Source organism: Drosophila innubila (genome assembly GCF_004354385.1).
Source record: "Drosophila innubila isolate TH190305 chromosome 3R unlocalized genomic scaffold, UK_Dinn_1.0 2_E_3R, whole genome shotgun sequence".
Classification (NCBI taxonomy): domain Eukaryota; kingdom Metazoa; phylum Arthropoda; class Insecta; order Diptera; family Drosophilidae; genus Drosophila; species Drosophila innubila.
Genome location: NW_022995380.1, coordinates 23592816 through 23612118, shown reverse-complemented (window position 1 = coordinate 23612118; position 19303 = coordinate 23592816). Strand labels below are relative to the sequence as shown.

The 19303-nt window shown below is 32.3% G+C and overlaps 3 protein-coding genes across 5 annotated transcripts; all 3 read right to left on the bottom strand.

Moving 5' to 3' along the window:
• Positions 1 to 1769: 1769 nt before the first annotated feature.
• LOC117789465 (NADH-ubiquinone oxidoreductase chain 6-like) lies at positions 1770 to 3818 on the bottom strand. Its single transcript, XM_034628497.1, is given in 2 exon segments — positions 1770 to 3491; positions 3815 to 3818. Coding segments are annotated over 2 exon segments (591 nt in total). The 3' UTR covers positions 1770 to 2904.
• Positions 3819 to 7094: 3276 nt separating this feature from the next.
• Positions 7095 to 8842, bottom strand: LOC117790360. Its single transcript, XM_034629791.1, has 3 exons — positions 7613 to 8842; positions 7333 to 7541; positions 7095 to 7263 (listed from the first exon to the last, which is right to left on the bottom strand). Exons 1-3 carry the CDS (start codon positions 8019 to 8021, stop codon positions 7117 to 7119), a joined length of 765 nt encoding a protein of 254 aa, XP_034485682.1. The 5' UTR covers positions 8022 to 8842; the 3' UTR covers positions 7095 to 7116.
• Positions 8843 to 8846: 4 nt separating this feature from the next.
• Positions 8847 to 19081, bottom strand: LOC117790358 (calcium-binding mitochondrial carrier protein Aralar1). Of its 3 annotated transcripts, none has more exons than XM_034629788.1 (10): positions 18566 to 19081; positions 13026 to 13178; positions 12395 to 12557; positions 12244 to 12335; positions 11981 to 12175; positions 11692 to 11915; positions 10643 to 10809; positions 10463 to 10581; positions 9789 to 10398; positions 8847 to 9725 (listed from the first exon to the last, which is right to left on the bottom strand). In XM_034629788.1, exons 1-10 carry the CDS (start codon positions 18629 to 18631, stop codon positions 9424 to 9426), a joined length of 2091 nt encoding a protein of 696 aa, XP_034485679.1. In that variant the 5' UTR covers positions 18632 to 19081; the 3' UTR covers positions 8847 to 9423. The 3 variants fall into 3 exon arrangements, with proteins under 3 accessions (XP_034485679.1, XP_034485681.1, XP_034485680.1); XM_034629790.1 differs by lacking the exon at positions 18566 to 19081 and adding an exon at positions 16245 to 16757; XM_034629789.1 differs by lacking the exon at positions 18566 to 19081 and adding an exon at positions 13385 to 13544.
• Between the last annotated feature and the right edge of the window lie 222 nt (positions 19082 to 19303).

Here is a 19303-nt window from a genome sequence, read left to right as displayed (position 1 = left end):
CAAAAATAATATTCGCCTGTTTAACAAAAACATGTCTTTTTGAAATAAATTTAAAGTCTAACCTGCCCACTGAAATTTTTAAATGGCCGCAGTATTCTAACTGTGCAAAGGTAGCATAATCATTAGTCTTTTAATTGAAGGCTGGAATGAATGGTTGGACGAAATATTAACTGTTTCATTTTAATTTTTTATAGAATTTTATTTTTTAGTCAAAAAGCTAAAATTTTATTAAAAGACGAGAAGACCCTATAAATCTTTATATTTTGTTTATTTTAATTTTAAAGATTAATTTAATTTTAATAAATTAAAATATTTTATTGGGGTGATATTAAAATTTAAAAAACTTTTAATTTTTAAAACCATTAATTTATGAATAATTGATCCATTAATAATGATTAAAAATTTAAGTTACTTTAGGGATAACAGCGTAATTTTTTTGGAGAGTTCATATCGATAAAAAAGATTGCGACCTCGATGTTGGATTAAGATATAATTTTGGGTGTAGCCGTTCAAATTTAAAGTCTGTTCGACTTTTAAATTCTTACATGATCTGAGTTCAAACCGGCGTAAGCCAGGTTGGTTTCTATCTTTAATTAATTGTAATATTTTAGTACGAAAGGACCAAATATTAAAATAATTATATTTTAAAAAAGAATATTATTAATAATTACAAGCTATTTTGGCAGACTAGTGCAATAAATTTAGAATTTATTTATGTAATTTCTATTACAAATAGTACTTGTTTTATATAGAATTAATTTTGTCTTTAGTAGGAAGTTTATTATTAATTATTTGTGTTTTGGTTAGAGTAGCGTTTTTAACTTTATTAGAACGAAAAGTTTTAGGTTATATTCAGATTCGAAAGGGTCCTAATAAAGTTGGTTTAATAGGGATTCCCCAACCTTTTTGTGATGCAATTAAGTTATTTACAAAAGAACAAACTTATCCGTTATTATCAAATTATTTAAGATATTATATTTCTCCAATTTTATCTTTATTTTTATCATTAATTGTTTGAATATGTATACCATTTTTTGTAAAATTATACTCATTTAATTTAGGGGGCTTATTTTTTTTATGTTGTACAAGTTTAGGGGTTTATACTGTTATAGTAGCTGGTTGGTCTTCTAATTCAAATTATGCTTTATTAGGAGGATTGCGTGCAGTTGCTCAAACTATCTCTTATGAAGTTAGATTAGCTTTAATTTTATTATCTTTTGTGTTTTTAATTGGTGGTTATAATTTTTTAAATTTTTACTATTATCAAATTTATATATGATTTTTAATTATTTTATTCCCTATAGCTTTAGTATGATTAACTATTTCTTTAGCAGAAACTAATCGAACTCCATTTGATTTTGCTGAAGGTGAATCAGAATTAGTTTCTGGGTTTAATGTAGAATATAGAAGAGGAGGATTTGCTTTAATTTTTTTAGCTGAGTATGCAAGAATTTTATTTATAAGAATGTTATTTTGTGTAATTTTTTTAGGGTGTGATGTTTTTAATTTATTATTTTATTTAAAATTAATATTTATTTCATTTGTATTTATTTGGGTTCGTGGAACTTTACCACGATTTCGTTATGATAAATTAATATATTTAGCTTGAAAATGTTTTTTATCATTTTCTTTAAATTATTTGATATTTTTTATTGGGTTTAAAATTTTATTATTTTCTTTATTATTATGAATTTTTTTTAGTAAAGTTAATAGAAAGTTAATTTTCTATCTTATGTTTTCAAAACATATGCTTATTCAAGCTCATTAACTAATTTAATAAATTATCTCATCATTTATTAACAAGTGGGTTAATTAAGTAGTATAAAAAATAAACAATAGTTAGAATTTGTCCAATTAAAACATAAGGTTCTTCAACTGGCCGGGCTCCAATTCATGTTAATAAAATTACTGTAACTACTATAATTCAGAATAAAATTTGGTTAATTGGGTAAAATTGATTTCCTCGGAATTTTCTTAAATTGTAAAAGGGTAAAATTATTAAAATTGCAATTGAAAGTACTAAAGCAATTACTCCCCCTAATTTATTAGGAATTGAACGAAGGATTGCATAGGCGAATAAAAAATATCATTCAGGTTGAATGTGGGCAGGCGTTACCAAAGGGTTAGCTGGGATGAAATTATCAGGGTCTCCAAGTAAATTTGGGCTTACTAATACTAAGACAATTAAAATAAAAAATATAATAATAAACCCTACAATATCCTTGTATGTAAAATAAGGATGAAATGGGATTTTATCAATATTTGAATTTAATCCTATAGGGTTATTAGATCCAGTTTGGTGTAAAAATAATAAATGAATTATAGTTATTGCAAGGACAATAAAAGGTAAAATAAAGTGAAAGGTAAAAAATCGTGTTAATGTTGCGTTATCAACAGCAAACCCTCCTCATACTCATTGAACTAGATCAATCCCTAAATAAGGAACAGCTGACAATAAATTAGTAATTACAGTAGCTCCTCAAAATGATATTTGTCCTCATGGTAAAACATACCCTATAAAAGCAGTTCCTATAACTAAAAATAAAATAATTACTCCAACTATTCATGTTGGAGTAAATAAATATGAACCATAATATATACCTCGTCCTACGTGAAGATAGATACAAATAAAAAAGAAAGATGCTCCATTAGCGTGTATTGTTCGTAATAATCAACCAAAATTTACATCACGACAAATATGGTTTACTCTATTAAATGCTAAATTTACGTCTGCTGTGTAATGTATAGCTAAAAATAATCCTGTTAGAATTTGAATAATTAAACATAAACCTAATAATGATCCAAAATTTCATCATCTTGAAATATTAATAGGGGCTGGTAAATCTACCAGAGCATTATTTGCAATTTTAAATAAAGGGTGTGAAGTTCGTATAGGTTTATTCATTAGTTTATTATACGAAGAGGTCCTTTTTGTATATTAGTAATTTTTACTGCTACAATTAAAGTAATAAGAAGATAATTTATAAGAAGAATCGTTATTAAATTTGTTGGAAAATTGTATAGTTTATTTAAAGAGAGAGAATTTTCTGTGATATACGAATTTAAATTAGAAATATTTTCTATTTCGTTATTTAAAAAGATTATTATTGAAGAATTTTTATCAATTAATAATCTAAAAATTAATAGGGAAAATAATAAAAAAAAAGAAATTAATGTTAGTTTAATTGATAAATTAAATATTTCATTAGATGCAAGGGAAGTAACATAAATAAATAAAACTAGTATCCCTCCTAGAAAAATTAAAAATAAAATATACGAAAATCAAAATGATTTCGTTATTAGTCCAGTGATTAAACAAATTAAAATTGTTTGAATTAAAAGTGTAAGTCCTATAGCAAGAGGATGAATTATATTAATAAAAATAATTGATGAAATTAAAATTAATGAGTAAATAATTAATTGAAGAATATCAAGAGGTAGTTTATTTAAAATATTAATTTTGGGGATTAATGAAAAAGAAATTCTTTTCTCTTGAAGTTTTAAAAGAATTAATCTTATTTTTGATTTACAAGACCAATGTTTTTATTAAACTATTAAAACTAATGATTATAATTTTATATTGAAGTTTTCCTATAATTTTATTTATTTTAGGTTTATTTTGTTTTGTTTCAAATCGAAAACATTTGCTTTCTATACTATTAAGATTAGAATTTATTGTATTAATTTTATTTTTTATATTATTTATTTATTTAAATATATTAAATTATGAAAATTATTTTAGTATAATATTTTTAACTTTTAGAGTTTGTGAAGGTGCTTTAGGTTTATCAATTTTAGTTTCTATAATTCGTACTCATGGTAATGATTATTTTCAGTCCTTTAGAATTATATAATGTTAAAATTAGTTTTATTTTTGTTATTTTTATCTCCAATTTGTTTTATTAATAAAATATACTGAATGGTGCAAATTTTAATATTTTTTATTAGATTTATTTTTTTATTAATAAATAATTTTTCAAATTATTGAATAGATATCTCTTATTTTTTAGGCTGTGATATACTATCTTATGGGTTGATTTTATTGAGTTTATGAATTTGTTCATTAATATTATTAGCAAGAGAAAGAGTTAATAAATATAATAATTATAAAAATTTATTTTTATTAAATATTGTTTTATTATTGTTGTTATTAGTTTTAACATTTAGAAGAATAAGATTATTTATGTTTTATTTATTTTTTGAAAGAAGATTAATTCCTACTTTATTTTTAATTTTAGGTTGAGGGTATCAACCTGAACGATTACAAGCTGGGATTTATTTATTGTTTTATACTTTATTAGTTTCTTTACCCATATTAATTGGTATTTTTTATTTAATAAATAAAATAGGTACAATAAATTTTTATTTAATAAATAATTTTATATTTAATTATGACTTACTTTATTTTTGTATAATGTGTGCGTTTTTAGTAAAAATACCAATATTTTTAGTTCACTTATGATTACCAAAGGCTCATGTAGAGGCTCCGGTGTCGGGTTCAATAATTTTAGCCGGAATTATATTAAAATTAGGTGGGTACGGTATATTGCGAGTTATTTCTTTATTGCAGTTAATAAATATAAAATATAGATTTATTTGAATTAGAATTAGATTAGTAGGGGGAGTTTTGGTGAGATTTGTTTGTTTACGGCAAACTGATTTAAAGGCTTTAATTGCTTATTCTTCTGTTGCTCATATAGGAATTGTATTAGCTGGGTTATTAACAATAAGTTATTGAGGTTTATGCGGCTCTTATAGATTAATAATTGCTCATGGGTTATGTTCTTCTGGTTTATTTTGTTTAGCTAATGTTTCATATGAACGATTAGGTAGTCGGAGATTATTAATTAATAAGGGGTTATTAAATTTTATACCCGCAATAGCTTTATGATGATTTTTATTAAGTTCTGCAAATATAGCAGCTCCTCCTACTTTAAATTTATTAGGAGAAATTTCTTTATTAAATAGAATTGTTTCTTGATCATGAGTTTCTATAATTATATTATCTTTTTTATCATTTTTCAGAGCTGCCTATACTTTATATTTATATTCATTTAGACAACACGGGAAAATTTTTTCTGGAGTCTATTCATTTAGAGGAGGAAAAATTCGTGAATATTTATTAATAATATTACATTGATTACCTTTAAATTTATTAATTATAAAAAGAGATATATGTTTATTGTGATTATATTTAAATAGTTTAATAAAAATACTAATTTGTGGTGTTAGTGATATGAGTAATTCATTTTAGATCGTGAAATATTTATCAATTTGTAGAATTAGATTTGTTAATTTAATTTCTATTAGATTATCTTGTTTTGTTTTTAGTTTATATTTTTTATTAAATAATATAGTTTATTTTATTGAATGGGAAGTGGTTTCTTTAAATTCAATATCAATTGTTATAACATTTTTGTTTGATTGAATAAGATTATTATTTATATCTTTTGTTTTAATAATTTCTTCTTTAGTAATTTATTATAGAAAAGAATATATAAGAATTGACGTTAATATTAATCGATTTATTATATTAGTTTTAATATTTGTTTTATCAATAATATTATTAATTATTAGACCAAATTTAATCAGAATTTTATTAGGATGAGATGGTTTGGGGTTAGTTTCTTATTGTTTAGTTATTTATTTTCAAAATGTAAAATCTTATAATGCTGGTATATTAACTGCGCTATCAAATCGAATTGGGGATGTAGCGTTGTTATTAGCAATTGCTTGAATATTAAATTATGGGAGATGAAATTATGTATTTTATTTAGAAATTATACAAAATGAGTTTGAAATAATAGTAATTGGTTCATTAGTTATACTTGCTGCTATAACAAAAAGAGCTCAAATTCCCTTTTCTTCTTGGTTACCTGCTGCTATAGCAGCTCCTACACCAGTTTCTGCTTTAGTTCATTCTTCAACTTTAGTAACTGCGGGGTGTATTAATTTTATTTTATTAGCAAATTTTATAGGGCAAATTACTTTTATCTGGTTTAACTATATTTATAGCAGGGTTAGGGCAAATTTTGAATTTGATTTAAAAAAATTATTGCCTTATCAACATTAAGTCAGTTGGGGTTTATATTTTATCAATTACATGCTTTATTCATGCTTTATTGCTTTACAGCTATTATTCATAATATAAATAATTCTCAAGATATTCGGTTAATAGGAGGTTTAAGAATCCATATACCTTTAACTTCTGCTTGTTTTAATGTTTCTAATTTATTTAGCTTTAGCTATTTTATTGGATATAATAAAGAAATATTAATATATTTTTTAGTTTACAGGTTTAACTGTTTGTTATTTTCGGTTAGTATTTTAATTTGTTTATATTTGATTTGAGTTATATTCGATTATTGTATATTTATTTGATTAATTTTTCCTTTAATTTTTTATTAAAATTAAATTTGTTTTTTTTATATTAATTTTTTATTGTTTTAATTTATTATAATTTGTTTTTTATATGGTTTTTTATACTTTGGTTTAATTTAATAAAAAGTTGTTGTCTTTGAAATTATAATTTTTTATTTTTAGGTTCAATATGGTTTATTATATTATTAGTTTATTTTTTTTTTTTAAATTATTTCTTTTTTGAAAAGATTTATTTTCAAATTTATAGTTTAATTATTCTCAATTATTACATAATAATTTAAAAAAGATTATTATTTGTTTTTAATTTTATTTTTTTAATATTATTAAAAAGATATTTATAGTATAACTGAAGATGTTATGGAGATTAATTAATCTTTGAATATAGTTTAATTGTAGTATTTTATTTAAAAAAAAAATGAAATGTGTTTTAATTTAAAATATATATATATATATATAATATATATATAATAAAATTTTAAAAAAAAAAAAAAAAAAATTTTTTTTTTTTTTTTTTTTTTTTTTATTTTTTTTTTTTTAATTTTTTTGAAAAATCAAAATTTTTTTTTTTTTTCAATTTGGTATTTAATGTATTTAAGAATTAAATAAGAATTAAAATAAAAATTAATTAAGTAGAAGTTCTATTTTGAATTAATTTTAAAATTAAAGTTCAATAATTAATAAATCTTAAAAAAAAAAAAAATGTAAAACTACTAATATTGACTTTAGTTCTTAAACTTATTTTAAGCCCATGTCAAGTGAAGGCGCCACGGCCACGGGTATAGGCACATTGCGGGGATGATTGAGGTCGCCACGATCGTAATATCCACCCAGATGCTCGCCAGGCACATGGTAAAGGCCATAATGAAGTCCAGAATTTGCCACCTATCGAAAGAAAGTGTTTTAAATTGAGTAAAGCCACTTTTTAAAGGTGAATCCGCAGAAAAAACTTACCCGCTTTAGGCCATTAATGGATGCCAAAAGTAAGGCCATCTTAGCCAACAGCAAAGCCTTACCGCTGACTATGGATAGCATTTGAAAGCCCATGGGAACGAGAACTGCGCCCAGAGCTGTGACTCCAAACATCATTGTGATAATCATGTTGAAACGATGCCTTCGAACTCGAGCACTGCCCGCAGAATCCTTTTGACTTTCAGGTGCATCTACAGATGACATACATACATGTATCAATTGTGATCGGGGAAAGGTTAAAGTTTATGCCACCTACCGTTACCTAGATACCGCTCTGTCAGCTTTACCAAGTTAATTTGTAAAGTGTGTGTAGTTAATCCCTTGGCTAAGCTGCCGGCCAATTGATCGAACCAGGTGAGATGTTTAAGATCCTTACGCTCATCGGCAGCTTGCCTCACTTGACCACTTGTGGCATTTGGGGCAGCCATTAGACGCACTCCCTCATAGAGCGGTATCACATCCGAAGTCATGATATTCTCGAAGATTTGCAGACTGCGAGTGCGGAAACAGGACCACAAACCCGTTCCACCTCCGGATTGGAGGCAATCGTGAAGCTGATGACGCAGCTGCTTCAACTGGGATATCCATGAGATACGCGTATCCGTTTGAGATGCCACAAGTGGCAACAACAAGCACACTGCGATTAAGTTCAAACTATATTTCACTTGCATTTCGTTGCGATCGCGTCAAGGTTTGAAATGAAACTGCGGCTGCTGTAGCGATCGATTGTGACTTTTTATGGCCGCCGCAATGGAAACCTCTGTGGGGCATGCAACCTGTGATTAGGTAGAGCACAGTGCCTACGCACTGCGTGCAGAATTAAATGCTTAACGGTCAACGAATGTTTCCACTTTGCCTCTGACGGTCATGGTCAGCAGACTCCCACTACCAAGGGGTGTATCCAAGACCCAGTAAATCACAATGTCACAAAACTGTTGAATTCGAAACTGAATTTTATTGTCAGGCTTTGACTGACCTGGAAACCTTCTGCCTAGACCTGGAATTAACTTGTCGTCGCTCGAGTATTCTAATCGAATGTGCCACTAAAAATTGCAGTTGTTTCATTTAAGCTTCATTGACCTGGCAATGGACATAAATATCCAATTTGCGGAACTTTCCAATACGACACATAAGTACGAGAAAAGTTGTGAAAAATGTTGCGTTTGCTTTCTAGATTTGTAGGTATATAATTTGCTTACAGAAATGAGACTAAGCTGAGAAATCAATAAACTCATAAAAACAATATTGACAGCTCTTAGAGAAGATATTTAAACACTGAGACTTAGTAGAGATTTAAAAGAAGCAAGAGCGTTTCGAATTTTAATTGAATATATTTGCATATAATAATTTAAACGGCCTTTAGATCCTTAAGCTGTGATTGGTTTTCCTGATACTTTGGGTTCAATTAATCATTCTTGTCATTACTATTATTATAAATTATTTCTTGTATCTACTATTTAATTTGATTAATTAAAGTTAAGACACCAAAAAGTTAATTTTCCATTTTGTAAATTTTTTAAATTGTATTTATTTAAATTTATTAGCTAAGAGGTAATTCATTGCATTTTCCTTTTATAACTTTTGAACAAATTCGTCTTAACATTAAAAGGTTTATTGTTTTACGCTTAAATAGTTCATTGAGTGCAAAAGTTGACGTTCAGTGATTTGTTTAAACTTTATACTATGCATCTAGTTAAAAAATGTTTACAAAAAAACAGCTTAAAGTTTTCATTTCTGAAACTACATTCTCGATTCTCTAGTGTAGGTAAAAACAGTTGCCATCAATTGTGTGCCATAAATATCTGCTATAAACATATGTATATACACTATAAGTATTTATAAATGTATATGGGGGGTTAAGGAATCGATTGATTACTTTACTAGTTTCCACACATTTTCTCTCTCTCTCTCACTTTTTTTTCTGTTGTTTGTCTTGTGTAAATGTGTTCTAGCAAAAGATATATTTACATGTGAACAGTTCATCTAGATGTATCTATGTATATATGTATCTATGGCTACAACTGTACAAGTTTAGACCTAACTGACGCAGGGCAGGCGATGGCGCCAATACAATCATGAACTCGTTGCCGATCCAGCTGTTGTGGGAACAGCGACACCTCCACGTCCAAATCGAGGCAGATACAGACCAAACTTTGACTCAATGCCGGCGAGGAGAGGAACGGCGGCATTGTAGCCACCGATGTGATCGGGACGAGCTTGCGCCGTGCTCAGCGTGCTGTCCAGTCCTATGGCGGACTTGTTGCCCTGGGATCCTTTAGGTTGATTGCCGCCAAAGTCCACATAGAAGAGACGTTGCAACAACTCATAGGTGAACAAGGTGACACCGAACTGAGGTGACGAACGACAGACGCGGGCTGCAGACAATGAAGATTAATAGATGCAGACATTGAGAGCGAAGGATTTCGAAGAGTACTCACCAGCTGTGCCCTTCCAGAATGCACGTGGACCCTCCTCAGCCATGATCTTTTTGGTGGCATCCCAAAGTCCCGTGTATGTTGTTTGTCCTGCGCGTGCGGCGACCTGAAGACGTGTCTTGATCACATCTGCTGGCGTGACCAGCGAGGCAGCAGGAATGCCGGCAATGGCACCAGCTGCCAGCAGAGATATAGGACTATTATAGCCATCCTTATCGGCCAGGGAGGCCTTAACGTGCGCATATGTTGGGAAGTAAATGGCCGAGAAGTTCACATCACGCAGCAAACAAGCCTTGGCGCCTTTGTACAGTCCAAAGAAGCCCAACTCGCGGACCACGGATAAGGCACTAATCTTGGAGCCACCAGCAATTTCGCCAGCCACTTGCAGTCGAATCTTGACAATCTCCAGGGGATTGGTGAAGATAACCTGGGCGGCACCACCACAACCACCGGCAAGAACCTCACCCCAGACGGGAATGTTGCTGCGTTTGTCGGTGAATTTGTCGCGTACAAAATCATTGACCGTCAGCTTGATGGCCTTCTCAGGTGCCACGCCCATCAGCTGAGGCAGAAGACCGCGATAAAGACCAAGGACACCCTCATGTCGAATGACCTGGCAATGAAATTAAAATTGTTTACAATACAAGAATACAAGAGAGAGATTCAATTTAATGCACCTTCTTGAAGCAATCCCAGGAATTTCTATAGGCGATTTCACCAATCATGGAGCCAGTGCGTTGATTCTGCATGCGTGTCTTGACCAGATCAATGGGATAAACCACAGTGGCGCCAGTAGCTGTAGGAATATAATTAAAAATGAAGTCAATTAAAGGGATTCTTATCCAATTCAAACTTACCGCCCGCAAAGGAAGCTAGAGTGAAGCGATAAGTGGCCTCAAGCACTTGAATTAAGGCTGATCGATCATTAGGACTGTCCACAGCCTTGATTTCGGCGAGTCGATGAGTGATATGTTTCGTATAATGCTCGGGTGCAATGTTGCTCAGGTCGCTGTAGTCAATGCGGCTGTTGAGACAAAATATTCAATTAAATTAATTAAGGAAGTGAAGATTTAAATCTATAACAATCTATACAAAAAAAGCACATCAAAGGGGTGAGCATAAATAACTTATTTAAGGAAGAAGGAGAGAGAGAAAGAGCAAAACCATGCGAAAAAAATGCTTTTTTTAAAGGGCAACAAAACTTGCCTCCTAGGAGAAATCTTTTTACGTTTCCACCAGCTTCTAATTATTTACAATTCAATCGACAAATTTGTATGCAATTTCATTAAATGAATGAGAGTGACAATGAAAGGGAGAGATGTAAAGAAACAGAGAGAGAGAGAGAATTAGTAACACACGGAGAAACATACACAAATATGTGAAACTACTTTAATTAAGTGTCGGTTAGATTGAATCGCCTATTGTACACCTAATACCTATTATACCCTTGCAGAAGACACCATAATTTAGTCAGGAAATGTGGCTTGGCAGATCCCATAAAGTATATATATTCTTCTTATTTCTATGAAAACTCTCTCAATTTTAAAGCTATTTTGATAAATCTTGGTAAAACTCATTTTTTTTGCTGCACAAAGTACATGTTATTGGAACGGTCGGTCAAAAATTCTATTAATATGAAAAACATTTCTTTTTTTTAAGATTTGTCAACAAATCTCAGAGAATATGCAATTGTCGTTTCCCATACATCTTGACAAAATTTTATAGTTTGACTAAATATAATAAAATGCGGAGTTCTATATCAAATAGCTGTCATAGGAACGATCAGCAGAAAATTTAATACATGGCTCTGCAAGGGTATTAATAGTTCGTCTATGTTTGTTGCTGTTGGTTTGTGGTACAAAGACACGAGAAGATCAACAAGAGATTAAGAGATTGGGGGACTCACCCTGGATGATTAACGGCGCCCGTCAGTTGGAATAGAATGTCAATTTCTAGAGGCGTAATCTGGCTCATAGTCTGTGCCGCATAGAGTAGCTCATTCTTGGTTACCGTCTCGGTGCGACTGCCCTTGCTGGCATGCAGATAGACCTGCTTGATGAGCTCCATGTTGTTCAGCAGCGAGGTAAATGCTATGAAATACGGGAAGCTCACTCTGTGACCCTCCGTGACCTGTCATAATCACATAGATGGGAATTACAAATGATCTCTTGAATTGGATTATCTAAAACACTTACCGCCACCAAGTTATCCTTGACATCGGGGGTGAGTAAATGCCGCTTAACCTTAACAATAATATCCTGAAAGTCTAGGGGGGATATGAATCCAGTGCCAGCTGGATCCTTGCTACGGAATGCCTCCATTGCGTGCTCCTCGTGAAAATCATGCAGCAATTGCGTAAATTCCGCATAGTTGATAAGGCGTTGCTTCTTCTACACATTGAAAATAGTGATTAAATTAAAAGTGGTTTCATTTCACAGTCAAGTTATGTACAACTTACCTCTCCAAAGTATCGTTTTATAAATGTACCGTCTAAGCTGAAAGGTACTTTTGAGTGCAGCTCAGTTTTTTGTACAACATCAGCGAAGTCCGCTAAAAGTTGATGTCCATTAGAATTGAGAAATATATATGTAAATGATGTTTATATTTACCATATGAGACATTGCCATTGCCTTGGCGATCGAACAGCTGAAAGGCAGTTCTATAGAGAGCATCGGGGGCGCAGAGTAGACCCTCGAATGCCTGGAACTCCGAGAATGATATGAGACCATCTTTGCTCGTGTCTGCAATGCCGGCCAATAAGCGCACCGATTCCTTCAAGATAAAAAAGAAGAGTTCAATGTTTAACCGGACATTCGAAATTGGCTAATTGTTATTGGCTATAAAAAGACTTTATCACTAATCCCAAATAAATAAAGTACAATTCGCAGACTTCGACCTGGTCGCAGCTGGAAATCAGTTACGATTCCCGACTAGTCAAACAATTGATAAGAAAGCAATTTAAATGTTGTGACGTTAGCACGAGGCGGCCAAGTGATTTGCCGAGTTCATTGTGAATCAGTTTCAGATGTGATGAGTATGGATGAATACGACTCGTACTCGCTTGGATGTTTGAACAGATTCTATGTTACTTTCACACAGGTAAATGCTATCTGTTGGATGTTGATAAGCGCAAGGGTTGCTCTAGCTGTTGTTGTTGTTGTCGATTGCTTATCAAAATACGACTGGCAGCGACTGTATAGAGTATAACCTTGCAATGACCCAATGATGTTTGTTACTTACATCATTAAAAGCTGCCTCCGTGAACAGGCCAAGGAACTTTCTTACGAAATCCTCACTCGTCATATAATGCTCGCCATCCTTTTGCAATGAGGCATACTTCTGGAAGACTTCTCGCAGCTTTTCCGTCCCGGCGCGCTTTAATAGTGAAGGAGACTGCAAAGTAAAAGAAAAGAGATAAAGAGATTACAAACAATTTATTTACATAAATGCACACACACACATACACACACGCGCCGTCATATGACAAACGCTCTCTCAATTTTTCGCTCACTCTTCGCATGGCAAACAAAAGCAACACGTGTCATAAATCTTGTTGCTCTCTATAAAAGCCAAAGATTTTTTTTTTTTATAGAACTCACTGTTGCGGTAATTGGCATTTTGTTGTTATTAAAATTGTACAACTTTTGTTGTTGCTTCAGAGCCAAGTTATACGCCTGGCATTAATTAGCTGATCAACTTGAACTGAAGCAAATTAAACAGAACTGAATCAAGCTGAAGCGCACAAAACCAACTGACTGTCCAAATTGCTGCTACTATTCTTTCATATGCTAAAGAGAGAGATAGAATGAGAGAGAGAGGGAGCGCAAGAAAATTGAGCGAATTTTATGCAAGCTGAAGAAGAGAGAACGGCACGTTTTATCTTGCTTTGTGGAAGGGGTTCTTTCAAAATCGATCGCTTGCTCTCTTAAACGATTGTGCTCTTTGCATGTTTTCGTGCTCTTTTCAATTATTCGCTCAGTTGTTGACATCATAAATATAGCAAATTTTATGGTTTGTTTGCAAACAATTTTCAATGCGAGGGGAGAGTGGTGAGTAAAAATAGGCCACAAAAATTAACTATTAATAGGTAAAGTCTGCATATCTCACTCGTTCTCTCTGCATTTCCTATATACACACCGTCCAGGGCCATTGGGTCAACAACGTTGCTGTAATTCCGTCAACAAGTTCGATTTCGTTCAAGTCTCTACTCACATTTATCAATTAATCCATTGACGTAATGGGATTATCATGCATGGGAATCGTCATTCTCTCCGTTGCTGGGGGCACCCCGCCCCATTTGCAGCCCCATTTATATGCACATACATATGTACGATTACATATATGCTGTTATTTTTTATAATAAAATAAAACAAATACGTTTATTGCATTGACATCAACAGAAAAACATTGAATTGACTCCTGTGCTAAAATTGAATCTTATCAGCTTGTTTGTGCAGAGAATAAAGCAATATTAAATCAAACTAATGAAATATCGATTCCAATTTTCTTTAATAAATTAAAATTAAATTAAATAAACTTGTAGTGAAAAAAATATGCAGAATGTTGAAAAATGTGTTTTTAGAATAATTTAGAAATGAATCCTTTACTTTAATATCGTTTTATATTATTCTTACACATTAATTTAAAGTCGGTAAAATTACAAAGCATCGAGAAATCCATTCCATAAGGACATAAGCATAATCAAAAGCCAGAGAGCTCAACGCCTGAATAATCAAAAGAAAAAACAGTTTTCATTTATTATGCCAAGCGCCAAATCCCCCACAAATGCACGTTGAACTTGAAATCCGACAAACATTCACACAAACACACATACACACATGAATGGGGATTGCATGCAGCTGCAAATTCCGTATAATATTGCACATACGCCATGTATGACGGCAGGTAAAATTATTTGCACGATGAAAGTTTTTTGTCTGCTTTTTTTTATGGAAAATTATAATGAGGTCATTTGTCTGCTAGTTTCTGACTGTTGCTCCGCCCAGGCAAAGGTCGGACAACTGCTGGTGGCAGCATAGGCTGAAAGAGGCACCTGTACCTGCAGCAAGTGGCACGTGCTGCTTACTGTCTTCGTTTATATTACATTTCGCATTCGTATCACTATGCAAAGTCTGAGCACCTGACAACCTGCAAAAAACACTGCAAAGTTTCGCAACATCTGTCAAGGTCATTCCAGCTGTTCATTATCGCCGTTGCCACAGCTGGGAAAGCTCATGACACCGCCAGCAACAATAGTTTGTGGCAGGCAAGCGATGCAAATTTATTTATGTATTTAACAAATCAAATAAATTTTCATAACTGAGCTTAAGGACGCATTAAAGTCAAAGTTAATGTTAGTTCTGACAACTGTTTCGCTATCCTCTGTTATATTTAATATTTACGGCCATAGCTACAATTACTAGTGTAGTTAAAAGCCAATTTCAGTAGGCCAAGTTGCAAAAAAACCTCACAGATACTTGAACGATATAGATATGACGGATTACGTATACGCAGGGGCGGCCAGTCCGCTAATTGACGATCGCTAAAATTTAATGAAAACAGCAGTCAGAACAGACATAGAGAGAGGGGGAAGATGAAGAGAGATAGAGAAAGAGAGATAGAGAAAGAGAGAGAGAGAGAGAGAGAGAGAGAGAGAGAGACATAGGTCAAGCCTTCTTTCGACTTAATGAAATGAAATAAGACCAGTTTAATGTAATGTGCGAAATGAATGAAAACCATAAAAACAACAACAGTCTCCAGTGAAAACTGAGATAGCGTTGAGATAATTTATATTCTCAATGAAGGTGATTCCGTTCATATTGTTGTTGCTTGACATTAAAATGGAAACTGAGGGACGGCCGCCAAAAAACATATGATGCGTTGTCGAGCTTTTTTTTATATAGATCATATACTCATACATATGTTTATATGTTTGTGTGTGTTGTCATTTTCAATTCTGTTGTCTATTTTATATAATTGTAGTGCTTATGTGAATTGAAACAATGACAGGCAGTCACAGTTGTTTGTCAAAGCTTATTTACTTATTTAATTCCTTAAAATATAATTTGAATATTTTTTATTACTGCAGATTTCATCAGTTTTAGGTATGTGCTTATCATTTATCTAATCGTCTGAATTTGTATTTGTAATTTAAAATTATCACTAAAAATGCAAATTAATTTCATTGAATTGATTAGAAATATTGGATTAGTTTGCTTTATTTAAAATGTGATGGTTATCAATTATATGATAATACATTTAGACTGATTATGCACAGCCAGGAAGCAAATACTAAATATGTTATTAAATAACACCTTATACGTTTGATATTATATAGAAAGCAAGTATTAAAGTCTATTAAATGTTGAAGAAAACCTGAGCTCGAAAACTTCTTAAATGCAAAAAACATTGAATTGATTTAATAGTTTACATAAAAAATGTATGTAGATATATTATTACCTCTTCCATTTTAGAATTCTATGAACACAAGAAGAAAAGGCTTTTGTAAATGCAAAACACTTGAAACTTAAATCGAAAATTGTTATATTACTGCAATTTGTCGATCGTAATCGTTACATTTGTTTCAAATATCTCGTAGTATAGCTAATTATTCGGGTTGTTTTGTTTAAGTCACGAACTGACACGAACTATCCAACTGTTGCCGCGAGTATAAAGCTAATGAAGACACTCGTATTGCCAATGGGATTCCAGGCCCAAAGATTCCTATGAATTTTCCGACTTTCCAAAGCGCCCGCCGACCAATTTATCTCGATCTCTCTTTCGTTCGCTCTCTTTGTATATTTATTTGTTGTACTTCTATATATTTATTTTCTTTATGTATCTCAAGTGGAATTTATTTGAAATTATTTAGTGAAACGCGCGGCGATTTGCGATTCATCCGTGCGTTAGCGACGCGTCACTTTTCCGTTCTGAATCAAAATCTGAGGCGATGGCAAAAAAAGCTTTTCCCAGTAATAATAATCTCGCTGCTGACGTTGACTGAGGCAGCGACTGCGATTGCGACGCCGACAACAACCGTCCCCGACAAGGCTTACATTTTTTTTTGTTTTGTTTTGTAATATGCAGTTGGTTGTTGTTGTTTAATATTCTTTTTGGTTCGTTTGTGTGCGTCATTTGACAACTGCTGTTGTAATCAGTAACTGCGTTTTGTCTTTGTATTTGTATAGAAATGCATTTTATGTGCCGCAACAACAACAACAACAGCAGAAGCAGAAACAACAACCGCTGAGCGCTATCATGTGGGTGTGAGCTTTGCATTTATTTACTTGAAGCGTGCAAAATTTCTAACACAAATAAACTTTTTGTGGTTAAAAGTGTGTGTGCAACAACAACCACCTGTGGCAGCACACACTCGCACACACGGTATAAACAGGAAATCGTTGCAGTTTTATTATTGCCCCCAACTGCTGAAGCTTTTCTGGGTGCATTTTTATGCGACAATTCTAAGCAGAAGAAAAAGCTTTGTTTGCTTGAATAAATTCTAGACTTCAAAACTTCTATTTATTGCCAGGCAGAGTTATTTGAGTACAGAAATAAATAAATTAAAAGTTTTAGTAAAATCTATATGTTTGTATATCTATAATATTAATTTAAATTTTTACATTCTAATTTATTTATTAATTTATTATTTATAAATGTGAGCGATAGATTTTTCAATTTAGAATTTATGCTGTAGTTTTTTTAAATATATATGTAGTATTATTACTGAATATCGTTTAAATAATAAATTAACATTTGTTAAATAAATTGCTACATTTTTCCCTTTGCTTCTTAGCACGTGCAACTTGCCACAAACTGGGCGCGAGTAGCATTCTAATAGTAGCATTGCGTATACGCCACATTGACCGGCCGGGCGCACACACGTGAATGGTTGTTTTAAAAATAGATAGAGACATAAACATAAAGTAGAGAAAATAACAGCGCGAGCAAAGAATACACCTACCTAGGTGTATAAACAGCAGAGGGGCAGACAGGTGGGTGAGGTTGGAGGACATTCCTGTAAATTGTGAGTTATGAGGGGAGCACAACGCTGCATGCAATTCATTAAACAAAACGTTCATCAATTACAGACTGAAGGTGCACACGAAACAGAAACAGAACTCCGCTTTCAAGGGAATTCAGGCATTGTTATCAAGGTTAACAAAATGTCACAGTATGGGACCCACAGCAGCTGATTGTGTCAGCTGTCGTGACCCTAGAGCGCCAGGCACGAGCACAGACGAAGAAGCCTGACAGTGAGACAGACAGTCGGACAATCGTTGGCAACACTCAGCGAAACATTTCCGTTTTCCTGCTTGAGCATTTCCTTCCTTAGTATAATCACAAACCCAATCACGTAAAGTCAGTTAAGGCAATATGTATAGGTGTGGTAACACTGGCAATGAAAAGGTAACGTTGTCTTTGTTGTTTAGCATTATATCTAATCAGCTTTTATCTTCAGCGAATTTATTTATTTATTTATTTTTTTTTTTAAATATTTTTACTCAATTCATTTTTTTTTTAATTTGTTCTATGATCCTAAAGCATCATATTTTTTTTTAAAACGATTTTTGTAATTCGTGAAAACAGTTACTTATCTAAATGTACTGTGCTTTTCTATTATTCAGGGGTTTTCCAGAAATGCGAACAAACCGAAAACTCTTACTTTTCGGTAAGTCCTCGGTTGGTTTGTATTGTTTCTGGAACACCCCTGATTAACACCCTTTCTATGCAATCCTCTTTAATAAATTTGTAATCCGCTTAAAGACTTTTGCACTTACTTCTTGACATTGAACCGCTTTTAAAGCTGGTATCCAATTAATTGTACTCAGATCGACTATTGTCATTATATCAGCAACTGGAGTTGATGTTGTTGAAGAGGGGAAGGGGGAGCGACGCCGAGCAACTGTCCCCGAGCACGGTAAGAAAACAACAATTCAATAACAACAATAATTACAACTAATATTTGATTGTGTGTTAAGCTCGTCGTTTATTCGTTTTATATTTATATATTTATTTAATTTGATGCCGTTTTCCGTGACAAACTTTAATCAAGTGCAAACGCCACACGTAGCGTCCCCTTCCCCCGCTTTGCTGGCGTCCCTTGAGTACCGTTGGATTGGGTTGATGCGTTTGCTCTTTTTATCGATTATTTATCACACCACAAATACACGTTATTCTTGTTTTATTTTAACTGTAAGCTAAGTAATTAAACTTATTCCAGTGTTTTGCGGTCGTTGAATAATGCGTTCTTTTATACTTTGGAGCAGACCGCACGAGACGAGAAAACACGCAAAACTGTGGGCGGGAATTGTAAACGCAAAGGGCACAACTGTAATGAGGGAAATTTTAACATAATCTTAAAATTTCCCTACTAGCCTTAACATTGCGTAAACAAAACAAATCATGAATGAAAATTACTTAAATTTGAACATGTGATCTTTATCAAATCAAAAATTTTAGGAAAAAATAGGAACAATTGCTAACGACTAACATTTCTCTTAACATAATCTTATGTT

Coding starts and splice junctions, on each gene's coding strand:
- LOC117790360 (XM_034629791.1), bottom strand. CDS start 8,021: ATGCAAGTGAAATATAGTTTGAACTTAATCGCAGTGTGCTTGTTGTTG. Junction 7,542..7,612: donor GCTGACAGAGCGGTATCTAG/GTAACGGTAGGT, acceptor TGTCATCTGTAG/ATGCACCTGAAAGTCAAAAG. Junction 7,264..7,332: donor CCATTAATGGCCTAAAGCGG/GTAAGTTTTTTC, acceptor TTCTTTCGATAG/GTGGCAAATTCTGGACTTCA.
- LOC117790358 (XM_034629788.1), bottom strand. CDS start 18,631: ATGACAATAGTCGATCTGAGTACAATTAATTGGATACCAGCTTTAAAA. Junction 12,558..13,025: donor CGGAGGCAGCTTTTAATGAT/GTAAGTAACAAA, acceptor TTTATCTTGAAG/GAATCGGTGCGCTTATTGGC. Junction 10,810..11,691: donor GGCGCCGTTAATCATCCAGG/GTGAGTCCCCCA, acceptor TTGTCTCAACAG/CCGCATTGACTACAGCGACC.